Source organism: Gavia stellata, chromosome 21, assembly GCF_030936135.1.
Source record: "Gavia stellata isolate bGavSte3 chromosome 21, bGavSte3.hap2, whole genome shotgun sequence".
Lineage (NCBI taxonomy): Eukaryota > Metazoa > Chordata > Aves > Gaviiformes > Gaviidae > Gavia > Gavia stellata.
The window spans coordinates 15,166,163-15,184,220 of NC_082614.1; the positions used below are offsets into that span (position 1 = coordinate 15,166,163).

At 44.5% G+C, this 18,058-nt stretch overlaps 1 protein-coding gene across 1 annotated transcript; it reads right to left on the reverse strand.

Annotated features, from left to right (window-relative positions):
• Positions 1-2,164: 2,164 nt before the first annotated feature.
• On the reverse strand, positions 2,165-17,248 carry FOXN4 (forkhead box N4). Its single transcript, XM_009807144.2, has 9 exons — positions 17,166-17,248; positions 6,659-6,822; positions 5,683-5,798; positions 5,472-5,585; positions 5,192-5,319; positions 4,700-4,796; positions 4,403-4,610; positions 3,029-3,412; positions 2,165-2,415 (listed from the first exon to the last, which is right to left on the reverse strand). Exons 1-9 carry the CDS (start codon positions 17,246-17,248, stop codon positions 2,165-2,167), a joined length of 1,545 nt encoding a protein of 514 aa, XP_009805446.1.
• Positions 17,249-18,058: the final 810 nt, after the last annotated feature.

Here is an 18,058-nt window from a genome sequence, read left to right on the forward strand (position 1 = left end):
TTCCGCAGATTTAGGCACAGAGATTTTCAGGAATAGGGTGACAGAATGGAGAAAGAGTTCATACAGTAAATACCCGTAAACTCTTATTGTCCTGGAGGATTTGAGCCAGGGACGACGACTTGGAGATAGTATTATGTCCGTAAAGGCAATGAAGCCTGAGCGAAGCTGCTCTTTCAGAGATAAGCCCTCACTTCCATTTGCAGGTGGGCGCTACAAATGCTTTGTGCACGGATGAGATGCTTTTCTGTTAGTGGTGGCACAGAAACACACAAGTCTCAGTTTCAAGAGAAGGGCCTGCTCCTCAGCACGCTCGGACACCGCGGCTGGAGTCAAACACGGCTGAGCTTTGTCCATTTGTCACCATCCCTAAGTTGCGTAAAACCATTTCCTGGCTGCGTTGGATTTCCAGTAGCAGATGCCTCGGAATTACTGTTTAACACCAAGCTGCAGCATGCCGTGTGGCAGGGGCGTGCCTGACACCAGCATAGGCGTAAGGCAGCACATCTAGAATGACCCAGGCATAGTGCTAAGAAATATTTATTTTAAAAAAATGAAGACATTTGCTGTGACTGGCATCATCTACAATGATCGTTAATCACATTTGTTCTTGAACAATAAATTATGACGTGGAGCATCGTGCCCTTTTGGACGAGGTTGCCGTGGACATGTGCACCAGGGAAGATACAGGCACTGACATTTTCTAGCCCCTGATTTTCACAGCCATGATTTTCAAGCGAGAAGGTGCCCCGCGGGGGTGGCTCCAGCGTCCTGCACCCACCGGGTTTTTAGTACGTGGACCAGCGCGGGCGAGAGGAGCCTGTGAGCACGTGGATGCAATACTGGGAACTGACAGGCTGGGAAATTCTATTAATGCACAGGAACAGACAAAACACGAGATATAAATATTACTTCATGGTCACAGAGGTATAAGTAAACTAAACGCTAAATTCCAACATACAGTTTGCTTTTTATATTTTCACATGTTTCATCACATTTTTTGCAGCGTATGTTACAGAGTATAAAGCAGGGTTCAAAAATTTAAAAAACTACATTAGAATCAATTTCACTTGGTTAATTGGGAAAGAAAGGCTGTTCTGAATCGGTGTGGTACAGTTACAATATTTGGTCTCTGATTTTTTTTTAAAAAAACATGAGTTTCACAGTATAAAAAGTGCTTATTTAAAAGAAACGTAGTGTAACAACAGTGACTGAAATTGTTGCATTTTTGATCATGAATAATTTAGTGGATGTAAAACAGGTTACTGCAGCATTTAAAATTGAACAGTGCTCAGTTTACATAATTTCTTTTCTCTTCATAACAATAAATATAAATAAATTTACAAATAGTAATACTGCCTAGCACAAGAATAGACAGAAGCACAATACACAAGACTATGAAGAGACCTAATCTTTTTTTTAAAAATCCTAAAAATAGCCATAATTCCTAAAATCTTCTAGCCAGCGATCAGTTTAATAGTTCAGTAGTAGCACTTCCTTCACGGGGTAAGGACTTTGTTTTTAAACCTAGGTATAACAGTTGCCTGCTACGGGTTTGATTTTTCATTTTTAGTATTTTCACTCCTTTTTTCCTACCTCAAAACAATAAATTAACAACAGTGCCGTCAGAAAACTGTTAGTGGTGCAAGTGTCTCCAGAAACTGTGCAGGGTCTTTGTTCGATGGCAACAGTTATTTGGCAATTTAACAAAAAACATATACATGGTACATGATCAACCATTTTGGACTCCAGCTTGGTGCTGACCAGCCCGTGACTTGTGTTGGCTTCTGCGTGGGTGGTGACCAAACAGCATCTGCATCTAAGTCCAGATCACAGTGTCCATTAAATGTATTTATCCTAACTGGACTATTTTTTAGCTCAGTTACATTCTAGTGAAAGTTCCTGCTAACGGATGCCTTCCAGGTCCTTCTTGAGAGCTCACCAGTCCTGCAACACAAGTGTCTGTGCCCCTTCCTCAGTCTTGCCACCGGTAAAAGTGGTTCTACTAGTTAGTTTGATGTATTTCAGTGTCACATGCTGTCCCCCAGTAAATAGCCAACGCGTTCCAAGCGTCTGCAGGAAGAGCTCTTTTATTGCTTTCAGGTCGGATTTTAATGGTTGGGAGAAACTGGCCCCTGGGTCAGAGATCTGTGGAATGCTGCAAAACTCAGAGCAGAGCGATGGGTTTGTTGCCTTGGGGGTTCATGTACTGAGCTGCCGCGACGTTGTCCAGTGTCGTGTAAGTGGTATAAAGGCCGGTGACCTGCAAGTCTGAGAAGGAGTGGTCGCTGCCGCTGGAGACGGGGGTGAGGCCAGGGGTGCCCAGGTCACAGTCTGACAGGTGGAGCGGGGAGTTGCTGAAGGCGCCCAGGGTATCAAGGCTGAAGCTGTCGTCTTTCATTTCCTCCCATATGTTACCTTTAAAAGATCAAATTCTGGTCACCGCAACACATCCAACCCACCCAGGCGCTGTGTTTAGGGGTCAGTCCGTAACTAAAGGGCTTTACCCACTGCTTAGGACCAGTGCTGCTTGCAGATGTTACCATTTTAGCGCAAAGGCAGCAAGAGTGTTCCCCCCAAATCCCCTGGTTCCAGCAGGAGTCCAGACCTTTCCAGGCAGTGTCTATCAACCACATGCTAACCAGAAACCCAGAGGCCACGCTAGGCATTGTCATGAGCCGGGGAAGTTCTCCTTTTACAGAAGGGACAAACGAAGGCACAAGTAGAGCTATGGTTTTCAATGGGCAGAGGTGTGTGTCCCAAATCCAGCTAGCTGGACATCCCTGCCTACATCTACTGCAGTGCCTGCACTTGAACCATGAAGGCGGTTTGCTGTCCCATCTAGCACAGGGCAGAAATGCACGGAGGAAGGCCAGGGAAGTCACGCTGCAGAGGCCAGCACCCGCTGCAAGTTTTTAGCTCAGTTACATCCCACCCCAGAGCATCCTGCTGAGGACGCTGGTTATATGTTTGGGGACTATATAACCACATAAATCATGCCCTCCCCTACTCCAGCTTCCTTCTGCCATACCTTGCAATGCAAAATCCATAATGCTTGGGTCAAGAGCATCCACCTCCGTGTTCATGTCTGCTGGCATGTTCAGGAAGTCCGGAGGCGCGCGTCCCATGGGATGGTGGGGAAGAGGGCTGTGGCTCATGTCAGGCAGAGTATGGAGAGGAGGCGTTTGTGCAGGTGCTGGTGAGTCTGGGGTGATGCGAGCCTGGGTCTGGATCTGGTGATGCAGGGGGATGGACTGTAGCGAGAGCGTCATGATCGGCTGAGGCTGTAGCTGGGAGATGGAGATTCGGCCTTGGGCTGCTGCCATATGGTTCAGGGCGGAGACCTCAGGCTCTGACTGCTTGCTGGGCCGCCTGCAGTTCTCAGGTCTGTCAGTGATCAGCTTGTCTAGCTCCTCTGCGCAAGCAATACGCGTTCCCAAGGAAGAAAAGAGACAGTTTAACCCGTTTGTTCAAGCAGGGCCCGGCCAACGCATTTCACAAGTGAGCACAGCCCCACGCTTTCACCATAAAACTGAACAGGCAGTGTCTGTCACTGTACGAGATGCAGCACAGAAGGTAGGCTTTGACTGCGCAGAGCACAAAGAAATGCCCTTACCCTAGTCAACTTCCATGGTTACCCCTAACTGAGCTAAAGAAATGATCACACGAGACTTACACAGAGCAACCGATGGCAGCTGACCCGCAGTTGCAGAACTAAGCATCCTCAGTAGTCTCCTGCTCATAGCGATACTCTGAATTCTGCTTGTATCTCAAATGAGATTTGTCCGAAAGACTCCTGACAGTTTCAATAGCACTTTTGTTTTTAAGCAAAGGAGAATGTAATTTATCATTGATTGTATGTTAACAGATTTTGCAACAAAAACTCCAGCTGATTTTGCAAATATTGAGCTCCTGAAAGCTTCAAAAACATTTGTCTTTATCAATAAGAGTGAGAAACTCTTAGGAAAGGGAGAGTTTTGCAGAGGAGCAAGCAAAAAACTGCATTAAAATGTGACACTATAAATAGTAACACTGGAGGCAGCATAACTCCTCAGAAGGCCTTGGATGTGCTAGGCAGGTTAGCATGGGGGAAAAGGACAATCCATTTTGAAGCTGGGGACCAATTTGCACTGAGGGCCTCCAAAAATAACTGTCAGTTCAGTTACCTCCTCCTGCTGCAGTGTATCGCCCTGTCATACAGCCTCGGGGCAGCAGCGATGACTTCATTCCGCGCAGAGCACGGGGTATTTCAGCTGAGCGGCGCAGAGGAGGAGGCCGTTGCAAGGCGTGAGAGCTCTGCACTAGCCAGCTCTGTTCCATATAACTTATTTCTTAAGATTCATGCATTCCTGGCCAAATAGCCATTTTTTCCCCCTCATACACATAGCGAAAGCGTAAGTCCTACCTGGGTTAGCCATGCTCCTGTGAATAGCAGCTAAGTCCTTCCGCTTCCACTTCTGCATCTCCTCTTCCATCTTGTCGATCTTGGCAGGATTGAGAGCCCACAGGCACCCTTTGCGAGAGGTGCCACTCATCTTGTTCTCCACCTTCTCAAAACACTTATTCAGAGACAGGTTGTGGCGCACAGAGTTCTTCCAGCCATCAGGGGCTGTCTGAAAGATGCAGGAGGATGTTAGTGAAAAAAGCCATGAACAAGGTATTTGTGATGTTCTACTTCCACCCTTCAGGGGTGGAAGCGTACCTTGAAGTAGGGAAAATGCTCCTTCATGAAGCTGTAGATCTCGCTCACTGGGAGACTGCCTGTTTTGCTGTTCTTCAGCGCCATCGCAATCAAACAACTACGGGACAGAGAAATACAAAAAATAACAGATTGCGTATAATTAGCCATCATGCCTTCTTCTGGTCTAGCAACCTTGGACCCATCTCTTAAGACACAAACAGCTGGCTGATCACGGGATTACCGTTCTCAAGCGCTCAGAAGCCACCCTGTGATCCTGCAGATTTTACTCCTCTCTGCTGTTACTCTACTCTACCTTTACACTGATGTCCAGGAACTAGTTTGCTTCTTCGTTCTTGCTGCCCCTCAGAGGCAGCTTCCACAGAACTCCGGGGCAGATGATGGGGTTTTTGTTCCCTTCAAAAGGAATCAAAAACTCTAGTGCTATCACACCTACAGCGTTACAGTCATCCCAATGCAGGCTGCAGGCAGCACACTATTCTGCTCTCTACTCACCTATATGAATAGATCGGCTTGGGATAATGCTTTGGATGGAGTTCCTGCGCAGAGTGAGGAGCCAGGCGTGGCTGAGAATAGTGTGGCTGAGTCCCATAGGATGTGTTGTAGATTGCTGCTGGGTTACACTGTGAGCAGAAGGAAAAGAAGGAAAACATCGGATGCAAAGTGTCCTTGAGTATGTAGGTTTAGGGATATTTTATTGATTTTCTATTAAAAGAGTTCTAGATATGATCTTGGCAGGTACTTCAAAACATAGGCAATGAGAAAATAACAGTACCTGTTGTGTGTTCTGTGCTAGGGCAAACACTTGCTGTGAATGAGGAGGAGGAAAGAGTTGTTGCTGTGTTTGTAAACTAGGAGATGGTTGCCCACCTACAGCATACTGGCTCATCTGCTGAGATAAAGACAGCAGACATGTCAGTCTTGAAATTAGCAACATCTTTTCCTAAGACGTGTTGCAATAATGAGCCATCGAGGCCTGCTCTTACATTTGCTCCGTGTGTTGAAATAGAATTCAGTCCCAGGATTCCCTGTGGCAGGCTGGCCTGGACATGAATCATTGCTCCAGGTGCTCCTGTCGAGTGCATGTTGCTTGCTACAGGACCTATTTTGGAGAAAGCAAAGGCAATGAATGTTTGCATGAAAGTACACTTCAGAAAAGAGAGCTGACATTTATTTTTAACAGACGCAGTTGAACACAGCTAAGCTCTGGAGTGGATAATCACACCTCTGTGACTTTCCATCCCAAAAGAACCCAGAGCATTTCACAAATTGCAAAGATGACATCAGCTGCTTCTAAAACTTGTTATGCAGGGAATGAAAGATGACAGCTGTTTAACAGTCCACAGTGGTGTTACAGACACAGTATCTTACAAAAGAAAAAAAAACATATTCAGCATTATCTGTACTCCAGAAGGATTTCTGCTCTAAAGCAAGCAAGATGATACGCTGAGCTCTCTCAGCAGAATGCCTTAGGGAACAAGTGTGTTTACCTAAAGGATGTTCACAAAGGAAAGGCAGGCGTTCAATGAACATATGCTGTAAGTCTCTATGAAGCAAACAGGTATGGGGTAAATAAGATACTCTTAATTTTATCAATGTTGAAACAAACAAGAAAGACTAATTACCTAATTTCAAAGCTGTTGAAAACCTCTGAAATGCAAGTCTTAAATACCTTGGCCCAAGTTCACGCAACAAGGCACCAGCAACTACACTGAGCAGAGAAGCCAATCGGATCCCAAGATCTCCGTTGACTGCTAGGGCTCTCTGCCTCTTGAAATGAAGGAAATGTATCAGCAAGAGCCTTATCAGAAGACAACAGGCTCCAGACCTTTTGACAGCACGTGAAATGTAATGCATTTAAAAGGAATCTACTAATAGGAAAGCTAGCCTGTGTGGCGGAAAGAAAGGAGGCAGTAGGCTGTGTCATTTAAATAGCAGTTATTTAACATCCTAACAGTTTACCTGTCTGTTGTAGCATTGCATTCTGGGCACCAAGGCTAAAATCCATTCTTCCACTGGCCATCTGTTGTAACCGCGGAACATCAACAGATGTCAGCCACGACAAGGACTGTAAGTCACTGGGGAGGTCATCTTCACTCAGCTGGGAGGGGTCAGAAGGTAAGAGTCTGCAAAACAGCATGGACGGTTAGCAGAGAGCAGAGATGCTGCTACACTGTCCCTGGTAAGAGGGGAGAGGACCGGAATGCCGAAGCTCACGTAGGTCAGCGGGGAAAACACATCAGGCTGGAATTCCATTTGCAGAATTCAGATGCGACCTTTGGTTTCACAGCTGGCTGGTTACTGCTGCCCTTTACCTAATCACGTGTTCCTTCGTACAATTTGAAACATTTCGGTTAAGAAAACTTCTTGTGCAGTGTTTGTAGGGGAAGAAGGCATAAGAACCCGGAAGAGAAACTGCCTAGAAACAAAACCAGAGCTGATTGATTATTTTCACATTTGTCAGAAATTTGCCTTGATGTAGAAGAAACCTGTCAGGACTTTTAACCCGACAATTTTGCATTAACCTTGAAACCCAGTGGCCAGCCAGCCTTGGGAGAAGTTCCTGTGCCTAGCTCCTCAAGCACCTGTGTATGCTGCTGGCTTGGACACCCGGAGAGGGCTTTTCCCAGCCACTGCATCCCGTCGGTGAGGACGGATCAGCAGACAGTTGCTACATAAACAAAACTTTACAGAATGAAGTGGTGATCTCTTCCATTCAGATACATGAAGTTACCGATACTTAACAAGGAACTGTGAAGCATATGAAACAATTTCTTAGGCAGTTTTTGACATACTAAAGGGTCAGAATGAAAAGCTACTGACAGAATGCACAGTAACACCAAGCCTGCCTTTAGCAACAAAACTGAGGCATAACGATGACAGGCTGCTTTTGGTTTAAAGCTCCAGTTTTGATACATTCTGCATGATCCATCCCACCAGTTTTGTTTTGCTTCTGATAGAGTGCATGGTACAAAACTGAAATATTGGAATGTATTTACAGTACTCAAAAATTCCTGTGTGGTCAAAACTCTCATTAAAGTCAATAAAAGGACTATTGCAAATGAAGGGCTAAACTACTTTTACTTCTGTTAAACAGTATTACAGAAGTCATGGGTATCTTGAGGAGTAAAGCGGTAATTAGAACATGTCAGGAAGTTATCATTAGATATCTAGGGTAAACCCAAAGGGATTCGGGTCAAGGAAAACATCTTTCTCTTTCAGAAGAACATAGTTTAGTTGGATGTAGTTGATTTTGCTTTCAAAACAAAGGCTTTAAAGAGCTCTCTCATAGATGTGTTAAAGCCAGCTGCGTGGTACTAATGCATGTTCGTTGCCAAATGACGATGCAGAAGGCTTAAATAAATCTGGTCTCTTGCTGAAGCATCTTTTATGTTTTACACGATTCTAAATCAGCTTAAAAGAACAAGGCAGAACTCTAGTGCCTGGCTGCCCAGGAGCTTTCAGCTCCTCTATTCATGATTTTCAGAAACACGCATCAAAGTTCCCTAAACTATTATCTGGGAGATCTTAAAAGCAGAATGTAATTTATTTGTTCGTAAAAAGATTTTGAAAATAAGAAAAGGAAAAGAAACACCCAACACCTGACCAGGAGCCAAAAGCTCAAATCCTGGCCAACAAACATCTTCAAATCTCTCTCCCAGCCTACCCTGTTTTCTTTCTCCTACTGTAGTTATAGTGCAATAATTAGCATTGCCATGGTTACCGCTGTTCAGTTATTTTGTGAGGCCTGGGACTTAAATACATAAAAAGACTATCAGGTGACGGCTCTCCCGGCTTGGAGATTGGCTGGATTGGAAGTAAACAAGAGCATTAAATGATTTGAAAACTGGGCAGGCTCATGTCGTTTGCAACAGTTGGGCCCATTCATGGGAAGCCGATAACCCATTGTGCCGCCAACGACTGCTGCCCCGTGGCACGTGGCCTCGATTGTTTTTGGGATTCTTGCTTAATTGTTTCCCCCCCCCTCCTCCTCCTTTTTACAAACTTCACATTAATCTGGCTGAATGACAGCCGACACACAACACACATCCACATGCCATCTGGCACCCCGGTCCCTGCCAGTCCTCCCAGACAAGTCAGCTCCTTCAACAAATAACGGGGTCAGATGGGCGGCGAGGGTCAGCACCCACTGCACACGCCTCCTGTCAGGCAATGAATCCGCCACATGCCCTCGCCGCTCCTCCGCGTGGGACGAGCACCTCCGCACCGGAGGAGCGCGGGAGTCGCGGTGGCGCTCAGCAGCCTTCCCGGCTTCAGCTTTTCGGGAAACAAAGGCCTCTGCTTGACACTCACCCTAGGTGCACTCATCCTGGTGCTCTTTCTAGACGTGGAAATGACTGGCGATACCCTGGGCACAGTCGGATGCCATCAGAAGCTTGAACTACAACTCTCCTACTTGCCAGTTAGCATCGCGCAGCATACCCCTATCAGCATCCTCATGATGCAGAACCACGCGGCTCCCCCCGCCTCGCACTAACACTGTGGATCCAAATGGAATGGGCAAGGAAGGTGACTGAACTTTTAAGTTGTTCTAACAGTCATTAGGGTCTATTTCAAACAGATATGAAGATGCAATAATATATAATAGCTAGACAAGTGTGCGAGCCAGCTCTTTTTCCAAGACAAAGATGTTTCCTTCCCGTCCCCATCCTAGCATGGCATGGCTGTTTGACTTTGAGTTTACAGTTCTTTTAAAATCACCTCTGGCTGTTCACTTAGACTTTTTTTTTACGGATTTGTTAGTTGTCAGGATAACTGTTTTCAATAATAATAGGGAAAAAAGTATATTTAGTCAGAAGAAACTATTTCACATTGAAGGATTATTCTTCAGGTTGTCTTCAAAACCAATGTTGAAATTTCATATGTCTTAAAGAAGGTGAAACTGCTTAAAGCATGCCCATCGCTGTCTGACTGAAGTGTTTTAAATGCCCAAATATATTCTGCAGCATAAAACCAGCTTATCTCACAGTACACAGGCTCAGTGTGTATCCTGCTTTTAGTGAAAAAATGCTAATCTAACTGCCCCTGAGAAGACAGCTATGCACAGCAACACCTAACATTTTAATCTCACAGGGTTCAATCTTTCTGAGCTGAAAAACTGCCTGTGCCGAGCCAACTACAAATATGTAAGTACATACTGTAATATCGTGTGTACTTTGACTCTGTTCCTCTCCACCACACTTTTGGTCTCAAGTTTGAGGGTAAACTTCAGGAGTCAGAGCTCCTGTCTTTAGATGGGTGTTCACAGCCCCTGGCACAATGGGGCACTGTAGTAAAAGCAGCCATTTCCTTTCAATGCATGTAAATGAGATAAATAGTGATACGCTATAATTAATGCACACTACTGAAAACGTCCCCAGCTGCACATTCCCCAGGGCTGTCTGGTATATACACTGAACTACCAAACCCCTCTGAAGAAAAGGTTACAGTCACACCAAATGTGTTGCAAACATGATATTATTTTTAAAGGTGTGGTGAAGTTACGCAACTCCATTTTTACCCCTCTCCTTCCAAATCTCTGCAGGAAAACACCCTTCTCTTTGTATGTGTTTCTATCCTAGAAAGGCACCTGCATTAGCAAGAATCCACATGATGCTGAGGATTCAAGCCCAGTTCTCCTCTGTGTATCAGAGGATGCTGGCCTCCTGTGAAAAGTGCCCTGAGAGCTGCAATAGGTATGATACAGAAATGCTCAGTGGTAGCACTAGTCTTTGCTATCTGCTCTATCGTGCACTGCCCAAAATACTTATCTACTCAGGACAATAGATCTTCGCCACCAGCCAGCCCGCACAAAGTTTACTTTTCCGAAATGAGGAAAAATACACCTTGGAATGAAACCCCTTTCCAGATCTCCCGCTACTGAGCTCCAGACCTTCCTGCCTGCAGTCACGGAGAAATCGGACTCCTGCATTGGTTGCACATCTGACAAAGCTCACTAGAGCCTGTCAGCAGTGCAAAATCATCGATTAGATGTACCTAAAGATATCTCTACTTTTTTCCCCCCATCAAGTACATCCCTTTGGCACAGCAGCTAGCTAGATGGAATGAAATTCATTCCTGGCATAACACTGTGGGAGTCTGCAACCAACATCAGAGTTGAATTGGAATCTATAGTCATAGATCTAACTTTACCGTCTTTCCTCACATTGAGCTGTTCTAATGAGCTGGATCTAAGGTAGTTCATCACAACAGAAACCGCTGTCAGGGTTAACTATCCACTTCTACATTTGCAAATGCTATAGTATGGAGACTATAGGGACTGTGTCTTCAACAGCATCCTAGAACAGTCTGCCAAACGAGTTTGTTAAGACTAAAGGAAAGCTCAGCAATGACAAGCATACCTTAAGATATTTTATCTCCAGATAGTTTAGCCAATAACTGCGTGTTTCAGTCTATGATATGGTGTGCAGAGGTACGTATTTCTATGTGTATTGCACCACTCACACTTCAGAGGACTGCGTCTGCTTGTTGGCTCTGGAGTCTGTCCCTAAAAGATACAAAGCACTCAAACTGGTTGATGTTGTAGGGTGAATCTAATGCTACAGATTGTCTCAAAGGGATTACTGCATGGTAGCAACTCATCATTGCTTCTGTTCTAAACAAAGTCAGACCAAAACATTGTGGTTGCATTTGGCATATTCAACTTCAATCATAGTTTTAAGATGTCTCTCACTCAATGGACAATTTTTATTACCATTGCCAGCACTGACGTCCGAGCTTTTTGCCTACACTTAAGTAATACAACTATTCAACAAGTAGGAGCAATCAAGGGTGATAGGTTCTTAATTAGCTGTTTGCAATGGTTTATCCAGTGTGAGTAACAATTGAACAGGAAGACTCCTAAGAAAACATCTTCTTGAAGTGGTGATGAGAAACTGTTTTCTTTTGTCTGGGATTACGTAATGTCCTCAGAACAAGCACTGTGACTTCTCATATGTAAAACAACACAAGGAAAATATTTATGTTTTGTGACTCTTTAGCTGTCTCCATGGTGAGAAGTATTCTCCGTCTTATTGAAGGAGTCGCTTCGCCATCTCCATTTGCTCCTCGCTCCATCTGCTCCGCTCCTTCCCTCTATGCACCAGCTATGTCCTATCTTCCTCCCTTGCAGGTGCTTTTCCCCGCACTAGGTTCTGTCTTCCATGCTCATAACCACCTGCCTCTTCCCTCCCTGTTTCTGCACCAGCTCCTCTCCTGCTTCAGCCAGCAGCTCTCACTGCTGCTTTCAGTCTGCGGTTCCTCTTTGCCTCTTGAAGGCACACCACCCATGCAATCCCAAACCACCAGCCCGCCTTTCTCCTCCCAGTCTTCAAGTTCTTTGAGTAATTTCTGGCCTTGCTGGAAATAAGAACACAAATTAGGCAGCTTTCCAGAGACAACCAGAAAGTCCCTCCTCAGCTACAGCTCAAGTAACTTCAGATTATAGGAACCAAAACTAGTGAGGAAAAAGCAAATAACATGATTACCCTCTCAGGTGTTGCTGTTCTCCTTTTCTTACACCATACTTCAGAAGAGAAGATGATTCTCCAAAAACCTTCTGCAAAGGTACTTAGCGCTAACAGAACAGGCTATAGATGTGCTCCTGGAGACTTTTATACATTTCAGCTCTGAGTTTCACAACCCTTCATTACATCATTTTGGTATGGGATGAAGGGAGACTGAATTACAAGTGACCTACATGATTTGCTTAAGCCTAAGAGGAAGTTAGCCGCAATGTCAGCACTGAACTCCCAGCCACTCGCTCCCTGCTGTGCTTTACCCACATAACCATCCCTAGGTTCGGATTTGCCAAATGCAGCCGGTATCTGACTCTGCAATCTGTTTTGTTAAAAAACAAAACAAAACAAAAAACAAACCTGTGACTAATGTCACTCCTCAGTGCAAACTTGTGTTGCAGTACCAGGCACTACAGGAGTGTTTTCTATTAAAACCAGGAGCATTGTCTATCTGGGAAGCTAGTTTTTCCTTTAACATAGCTTCAGCTGCTGTTTATTAGCACTGAACTCTCTATCTGCCTGGGATCTTGTGTAGTTATTTGGTCCAGTATAAAGGGAATATAAAATAGACTATCCTCCATTTTGCACTGTTGTAAGAACACATCTTGCTTGCATCAGTTGCTGCTGCAGTCGTGCAGCAATTCTGCCTTCCACACATACGAGATTTTTAAAATGGGTAAAATAAGAGCGGTGTGCCATGAGCATCAGAGATCTCACAGGAATTCTGAAAAAGTCTGAATTCCTTTTCTGTTTCCTTGTTTTGAACTGGAAGTCAAGCACTGTTTATGAGGTAAGATACGAACTCCGTTCTGGTTTCACTGGAGGCAGACGAGCCTGAGAAGCCTGCAAGATATTGCCTGGGTACAAACCAGTCCTTCCCATCTCTGCCTGTAACTGCAAGACAATTTGAGGAGCAAGGGCCACAATTTTTTATTAGTACTGATTAGCACATTTCAGGAACTGCATAGGAAACAGTTGAGCTAATCCACTTAAATCAATCCACAGTGGCCTGAGTTTGACTGATTCCTAGGAGGTTTCTCACATTTTTTTGAAAGAATGAAGCAACTACTGTGATGAAATTCCTCCGACACATCGAGTCATTATCTCACTCCCTGTCAGACACACATGGTGTCAAGGGAATGGACACTGACATTTTCTTCAGGAACAATCACGGTTTCGTTAGTTATGCATTTGTAACCTTTTGTCTGCAGAAATTTCCTTCATGCAAACTCCCAGACTCCATCCATCCCCAGTGGTGACAGTCAGGAGTCCTGAGCTGTAGCTTGCTCTCCAGAAACCAAAGTGCAAAACCAGATACGACAGTACCACTTAGGAGAGCTAAAATGTACTGTGTGTCAAAAAGATAAGGACTTTTCACCTTTTTCGCCACTGCAATGCAGTCACGTCCGGAATGTATGGAATACAGCGGTTGCGTGTTTATGTATCTATGCTTCTTAATATGATTTTATGCTGAGCTATGCTAGCACAAAGTAATTATTACAACAAAAATTTAATCAGACTATCTACTGAGCTAATGAATATAGACCAATCTTTTAAGAACCAAAGGGGCAATTAAAATGGGGTGAAGGAGGGTATAGTCTACTAATATGTTGAATGATTAACGATTGAGTAACAACTTTTGATCAGAAATATATCTATTTAAAACTGAATTCCTGTTTAACATGTATAGAAAATGCATTGCAAGGCCTTCAAAATACAACATGAGGCTTCTATCAACTGGAAATGCATGGTAATATAAAAAAGTAGAAACGTGATCCTTACACAAAATACTGAGCTGCAAAACATGAAATTAATTTATCTTGTTGATCTAGGGTTAGCTTTAGATCTTAAGTAATGTTATTTCTTCAAATAGAATTATATATTTTAGTTATTTCTTACAAAATATAGATGCCACATTGTTACCTAGAGTGATGATTTGGATCTTCACATATTCCAAATAATCCATAGCAAGTTAATCTTTGTCTCCCTTCTAACGGCCTGTTTATCATGTCATAATTTATTATATGATATGTAATAAACCACACATAACTGTACCTAGTTTGGGAATGGGATAGTCCCTGAGAAAAATAAGTGTGCTGCTGCATTTGAAAACCAAAAACATTGAATTAGGGTAATATTGAGCCTTCTTTGGTAGACAACTTACAGGTCTGTAAGTGTTTTTGCAGCCGTAGTCCAGGCCCACCTTAGCCTCGCATCTGGGGCTTCTGTTGCTCAAGCTCTGCATATTAAATCTCATTCTGCACTTGTGTACATCACAGTAGACCTTTTACTTCTCTTGCACTGGTTATGTATGTTAAATCAAATTAGACTGCAAAAGGATAGATGGCAGATTTCAATTAAAAATACTGCTTGAAGACCACAGCGTTCACAAGCTGAAGAACCTTGTTTCTCAGAGACCAGCTCCAAGCCCACTGAAGACCGTGGGAGCTCTCTACTAATTTAGTAGCCTTTGAGTTGGCTCCTATAATTTACATAGCTTCATGCTGAAATAACTACAAGCGCGCCACTGCTTAGTAAACTTGCAATCTGCCTGTTGCTTTGATTTAAGCATCAAAATATTTACACTAAAACATAACGTTAGATTATTAATTAACAAGAATAAAGTGTTAAGGGTTAAAAAATCCCAGTGTGTTATTCTCTACTTCGATTTCCTGAAATGTAAAACGAAATCATTAGAAATATTTGTCACTACTACAATTATGAAAATATTGAAGGTAGCGGTATTTTCTCTGGGAGACTAAGAGAGGCATCTGCTAATATGAAGTATTACTTTGCATTGGTAGCCAGGCCGGGACAGCACCATAAAAACATAGGCAGGATGGCCCTTAATCATTCCTGGACAGCACTGCGGTTTATATCCCACAGCTGCATTGGTGGAAGAGTTATTTGTCTAAAATCATTTTACTATGGTGAAAATAGTCCCTGAATTTTGCATAGCAGTCTAATCCTCATCACTACTCTATGTGCTACATCAAATTTACTATAGATGCTTTGGATCCACGGAATTCAAAGATCTGCTAGAATCCGGGATTTATTTTCCTCATCCAATTATTAAAAAAAAAAGAAAAAGAAAAAGAAAACAGTCCCGTCGTTTCAGACTGTAAGCATAAGCTGCATGAAAACTTATTGGTATTTGCTGATCTGATCCCCTGCTTACCCGCCCACGCACTCCCTCCCTTTTCAGTGTTTCCTCCTGCGCACTCGCAGGAAAGCCTGGTCTCCTCCAAGTCCGACTGTCCCATTGAAAGATTCCAAGTGAGACAGAAGAGTATTCTCAGCACAGCCCCAGCCTCCCACTCACTAATTGGAGGCCATTCCCCATTTTGTGGAGCCTTGATGCTCCCCCATGGAGAACTCGGGACTGTGGGTTCCAGTCTTGGACTGTGGTGACAGCAGGAGAGTAAACAGAGCTGATAGAATTTGACAGGTCTATTCTTTTCTTAAAATCATTCAGTCTAAAAGATTTTCTTTTACATAATCCAAAGTGTTTTCTCATGAAGTAGGACAAATACTGCTCTGCATTTATGGTGCAGTTCAGATTTTTTGCATTTTTATCAGAATTTGCCACTACTAAACGAGGTCAAATAATTCGTTTTAAAGCTGTATTAAAGAAATCACAAGTGGGTTAAAAACTTCAGAGAACTGGGATCTTAGAGTTCAAAATGTTTAACACAGAATTGAAAGTAGTTTTAAAAAGCAGCTGACTTCTGAATAAAAGAAGAAACTCTTACAATTCCTTCACTGGCAGTAAGATAAATCCTATCTTTCTCAAAAGAAGTGTGGTTTTCTGCAGCTATGAGTTAAAGAATAGTTCTCTCCGTAAAAGGGTCTTTGTTAAGGTGGTATGTTCTTCAGGACACTGAAGATACAGACTTAAATATAAGTACCCAGAAGTCTCTCTCATACACACCCTTCATTAAATACTGAATAATTTCTTTACAAATATTTACATAGCCAACAAAAATGCCTAGAGCATACAGTGCTTTAATAAACAGCAAAACAGAGTTCCACAAACCTTTTTCCACAGTGGCTTCAGAGAGTATAACAAATCACTTGTTGAGCTGCAAGAGGCTGCAGTGCAGTGTTTGCATTTTGAATAGAGGGAGGCTGATAGAAGAATACCTGCGGCTGACCACTTTTGCCCATAGAAATGGGTGAAAACACCCTCAGCCTGGGAGGAAGGCGATAGTCTCTGGCTCCTCATTTTAAAACAAGGAAATGTTTTTTTGTTTTTTTACTGTGCAAACTGGATCGTGTTCTGCTATTCTGTATTTCTTGGAACTTTGCATCATGTGACAAGATGTAACCTAACTTAACCCAGTGCACTGTAATTCATGCAGAACTATCCCGTGACTTCTAACAATACTTTTAAATGATAAACCGATGCATAGTGGTGTAAGTAAATTATCAAAGGCTGTTGAGAAATCCAGCTTTGTTCCCACTGATATTAGAAGAGCTTTGACAGAAGTCAGTGTACATAAGTACTTGTTTTAATGAAAAACTCTTCTAGTGTCTATGGCACCTGATTTAGTCTCTCCATGACTGCTTCATAACAATGCAATATGTGATCTGAAAGGGAACTTTCAAATAATTATTAATTAACAAGAATATCCTTCTCTGGCAACACTCATACAGTAGAGAGAGTTTACTAGAAGGTCAGCCCGAGGCTTTGAGGGTGTATTTATCAAATATAGTTTAGTATCAAAATACTTTAAACAGGAATGCTTCTAAGTAAGTAATGCATTGTAACCGGTCACCAGCTTAGAAATCTAGTTTAGAGTGGAGACATAATGCATTTAACTTTTTTTTTTTTTTTAAAAAAGAGGATTTCTATATGCTAAGGGATTTTTGTAGGAAATAATGAGAAAACAACGTCAGTTAGCAGGCTGTGACAGCGCAGTGCATATGTTTGAAATCGATAAATGCCTCACCTGTACTCCTGTGAAGGGTGGTGATTTTGCCCTGAATTCCTAATGATTCCTGACATGATGGACGGGATATCGCTTTCTATCATCTCCTTGGCGAAAGACAAGAAAACAGAAAGAGGCCGTTCAGGCAGGAGTAGCTATCCAGCACTTCAGCAGCGGGCAGGGGCAACAAAATCCCAACTGAAACCCAGGACGACAGCAAAATAAAGCCCATATTACCTTTACCTCCGGGTGCGCTGGTTCTGTTTGGGCCAGGCAATGGAGTAGAATGTTTTAGGGGGCGGGGGGGGGAGCTCGGAAGGGGAACCTTGCCCCTGATGGAGGGAGCAGCTACCGACTGCGGGCACGGCGGGGCAGTCCGGGTGTCGGGAGGCTGTCGGTGCCGGGAGCACCGGCGTCAGCCGGGCAACGCTCCCGCCCCGGGGCTGCTCTTAAACTGCCACCAAAGCACCCGCCCAGCATTTAGGAAAAGCAAGCTGCGGCGGCGTGAAACGGTCCCGGGGAAGAGCGGGGCCCGGGGGAACCGAGCCCCCCCTGCCCGCGGAGCTGCCCGAGGGCGCTCCCCAGCCCTTCAGCGGCGGCGGCCCGGCAGCCGGCCGGCAGCGAAGGAGGCTCCCCGCGGCCCGCCGCCCCGCACCCCGGCCTGCCCGCACCTCCCGGCCGAGCGCTGCTTGCTCCTTCCACAAACCTGGCGGGCCGGGGCCCGGGGCCCGGCCGGAGCTCCGCGGCTGCGGCCCGGCGCGGCGGGGTCTGCCTCCGAGGAGGGGGGGGGGGGGGCGAGGGGGTGGGGGGGCTGGAGCCGGCCCTGAGGGGGATGGAGCCGGCGGCGGCGGCGGCTCGGAGCCGCGGCGAGTCGGCGGCGGGGCCGGGCTCCAGCCCGGTTTTAAATTTCCCTC

What these genes read in the sequence shown, in the direction of transcription:
- FOXN4 (XM_009807144.2), bottom strand. Translation starts at nt 17,248, where the DNA reads ATGATAGAAAGCGATATCCCGTCCATCATGTCAGGAATCATTAGGAAT. An exon ending in CACCCTTCACAGGAGTACAG is followed by an intron (nt 6,823 to 17,165) that starts GTGAGGCATTTA and finishes GCTGTTTTGCAG; the next exon opens with ACTCTTACCTTCTGACCCCT. An exon ending in TGCAATGCTACAACAGACAG is followed by an intron (nt 5,799 to 6,658) that starts GTAAACTGTTAG and finishes TCTCCAAAATAG; the next exon opens with GTCCTGTAGCAAGCAACATG.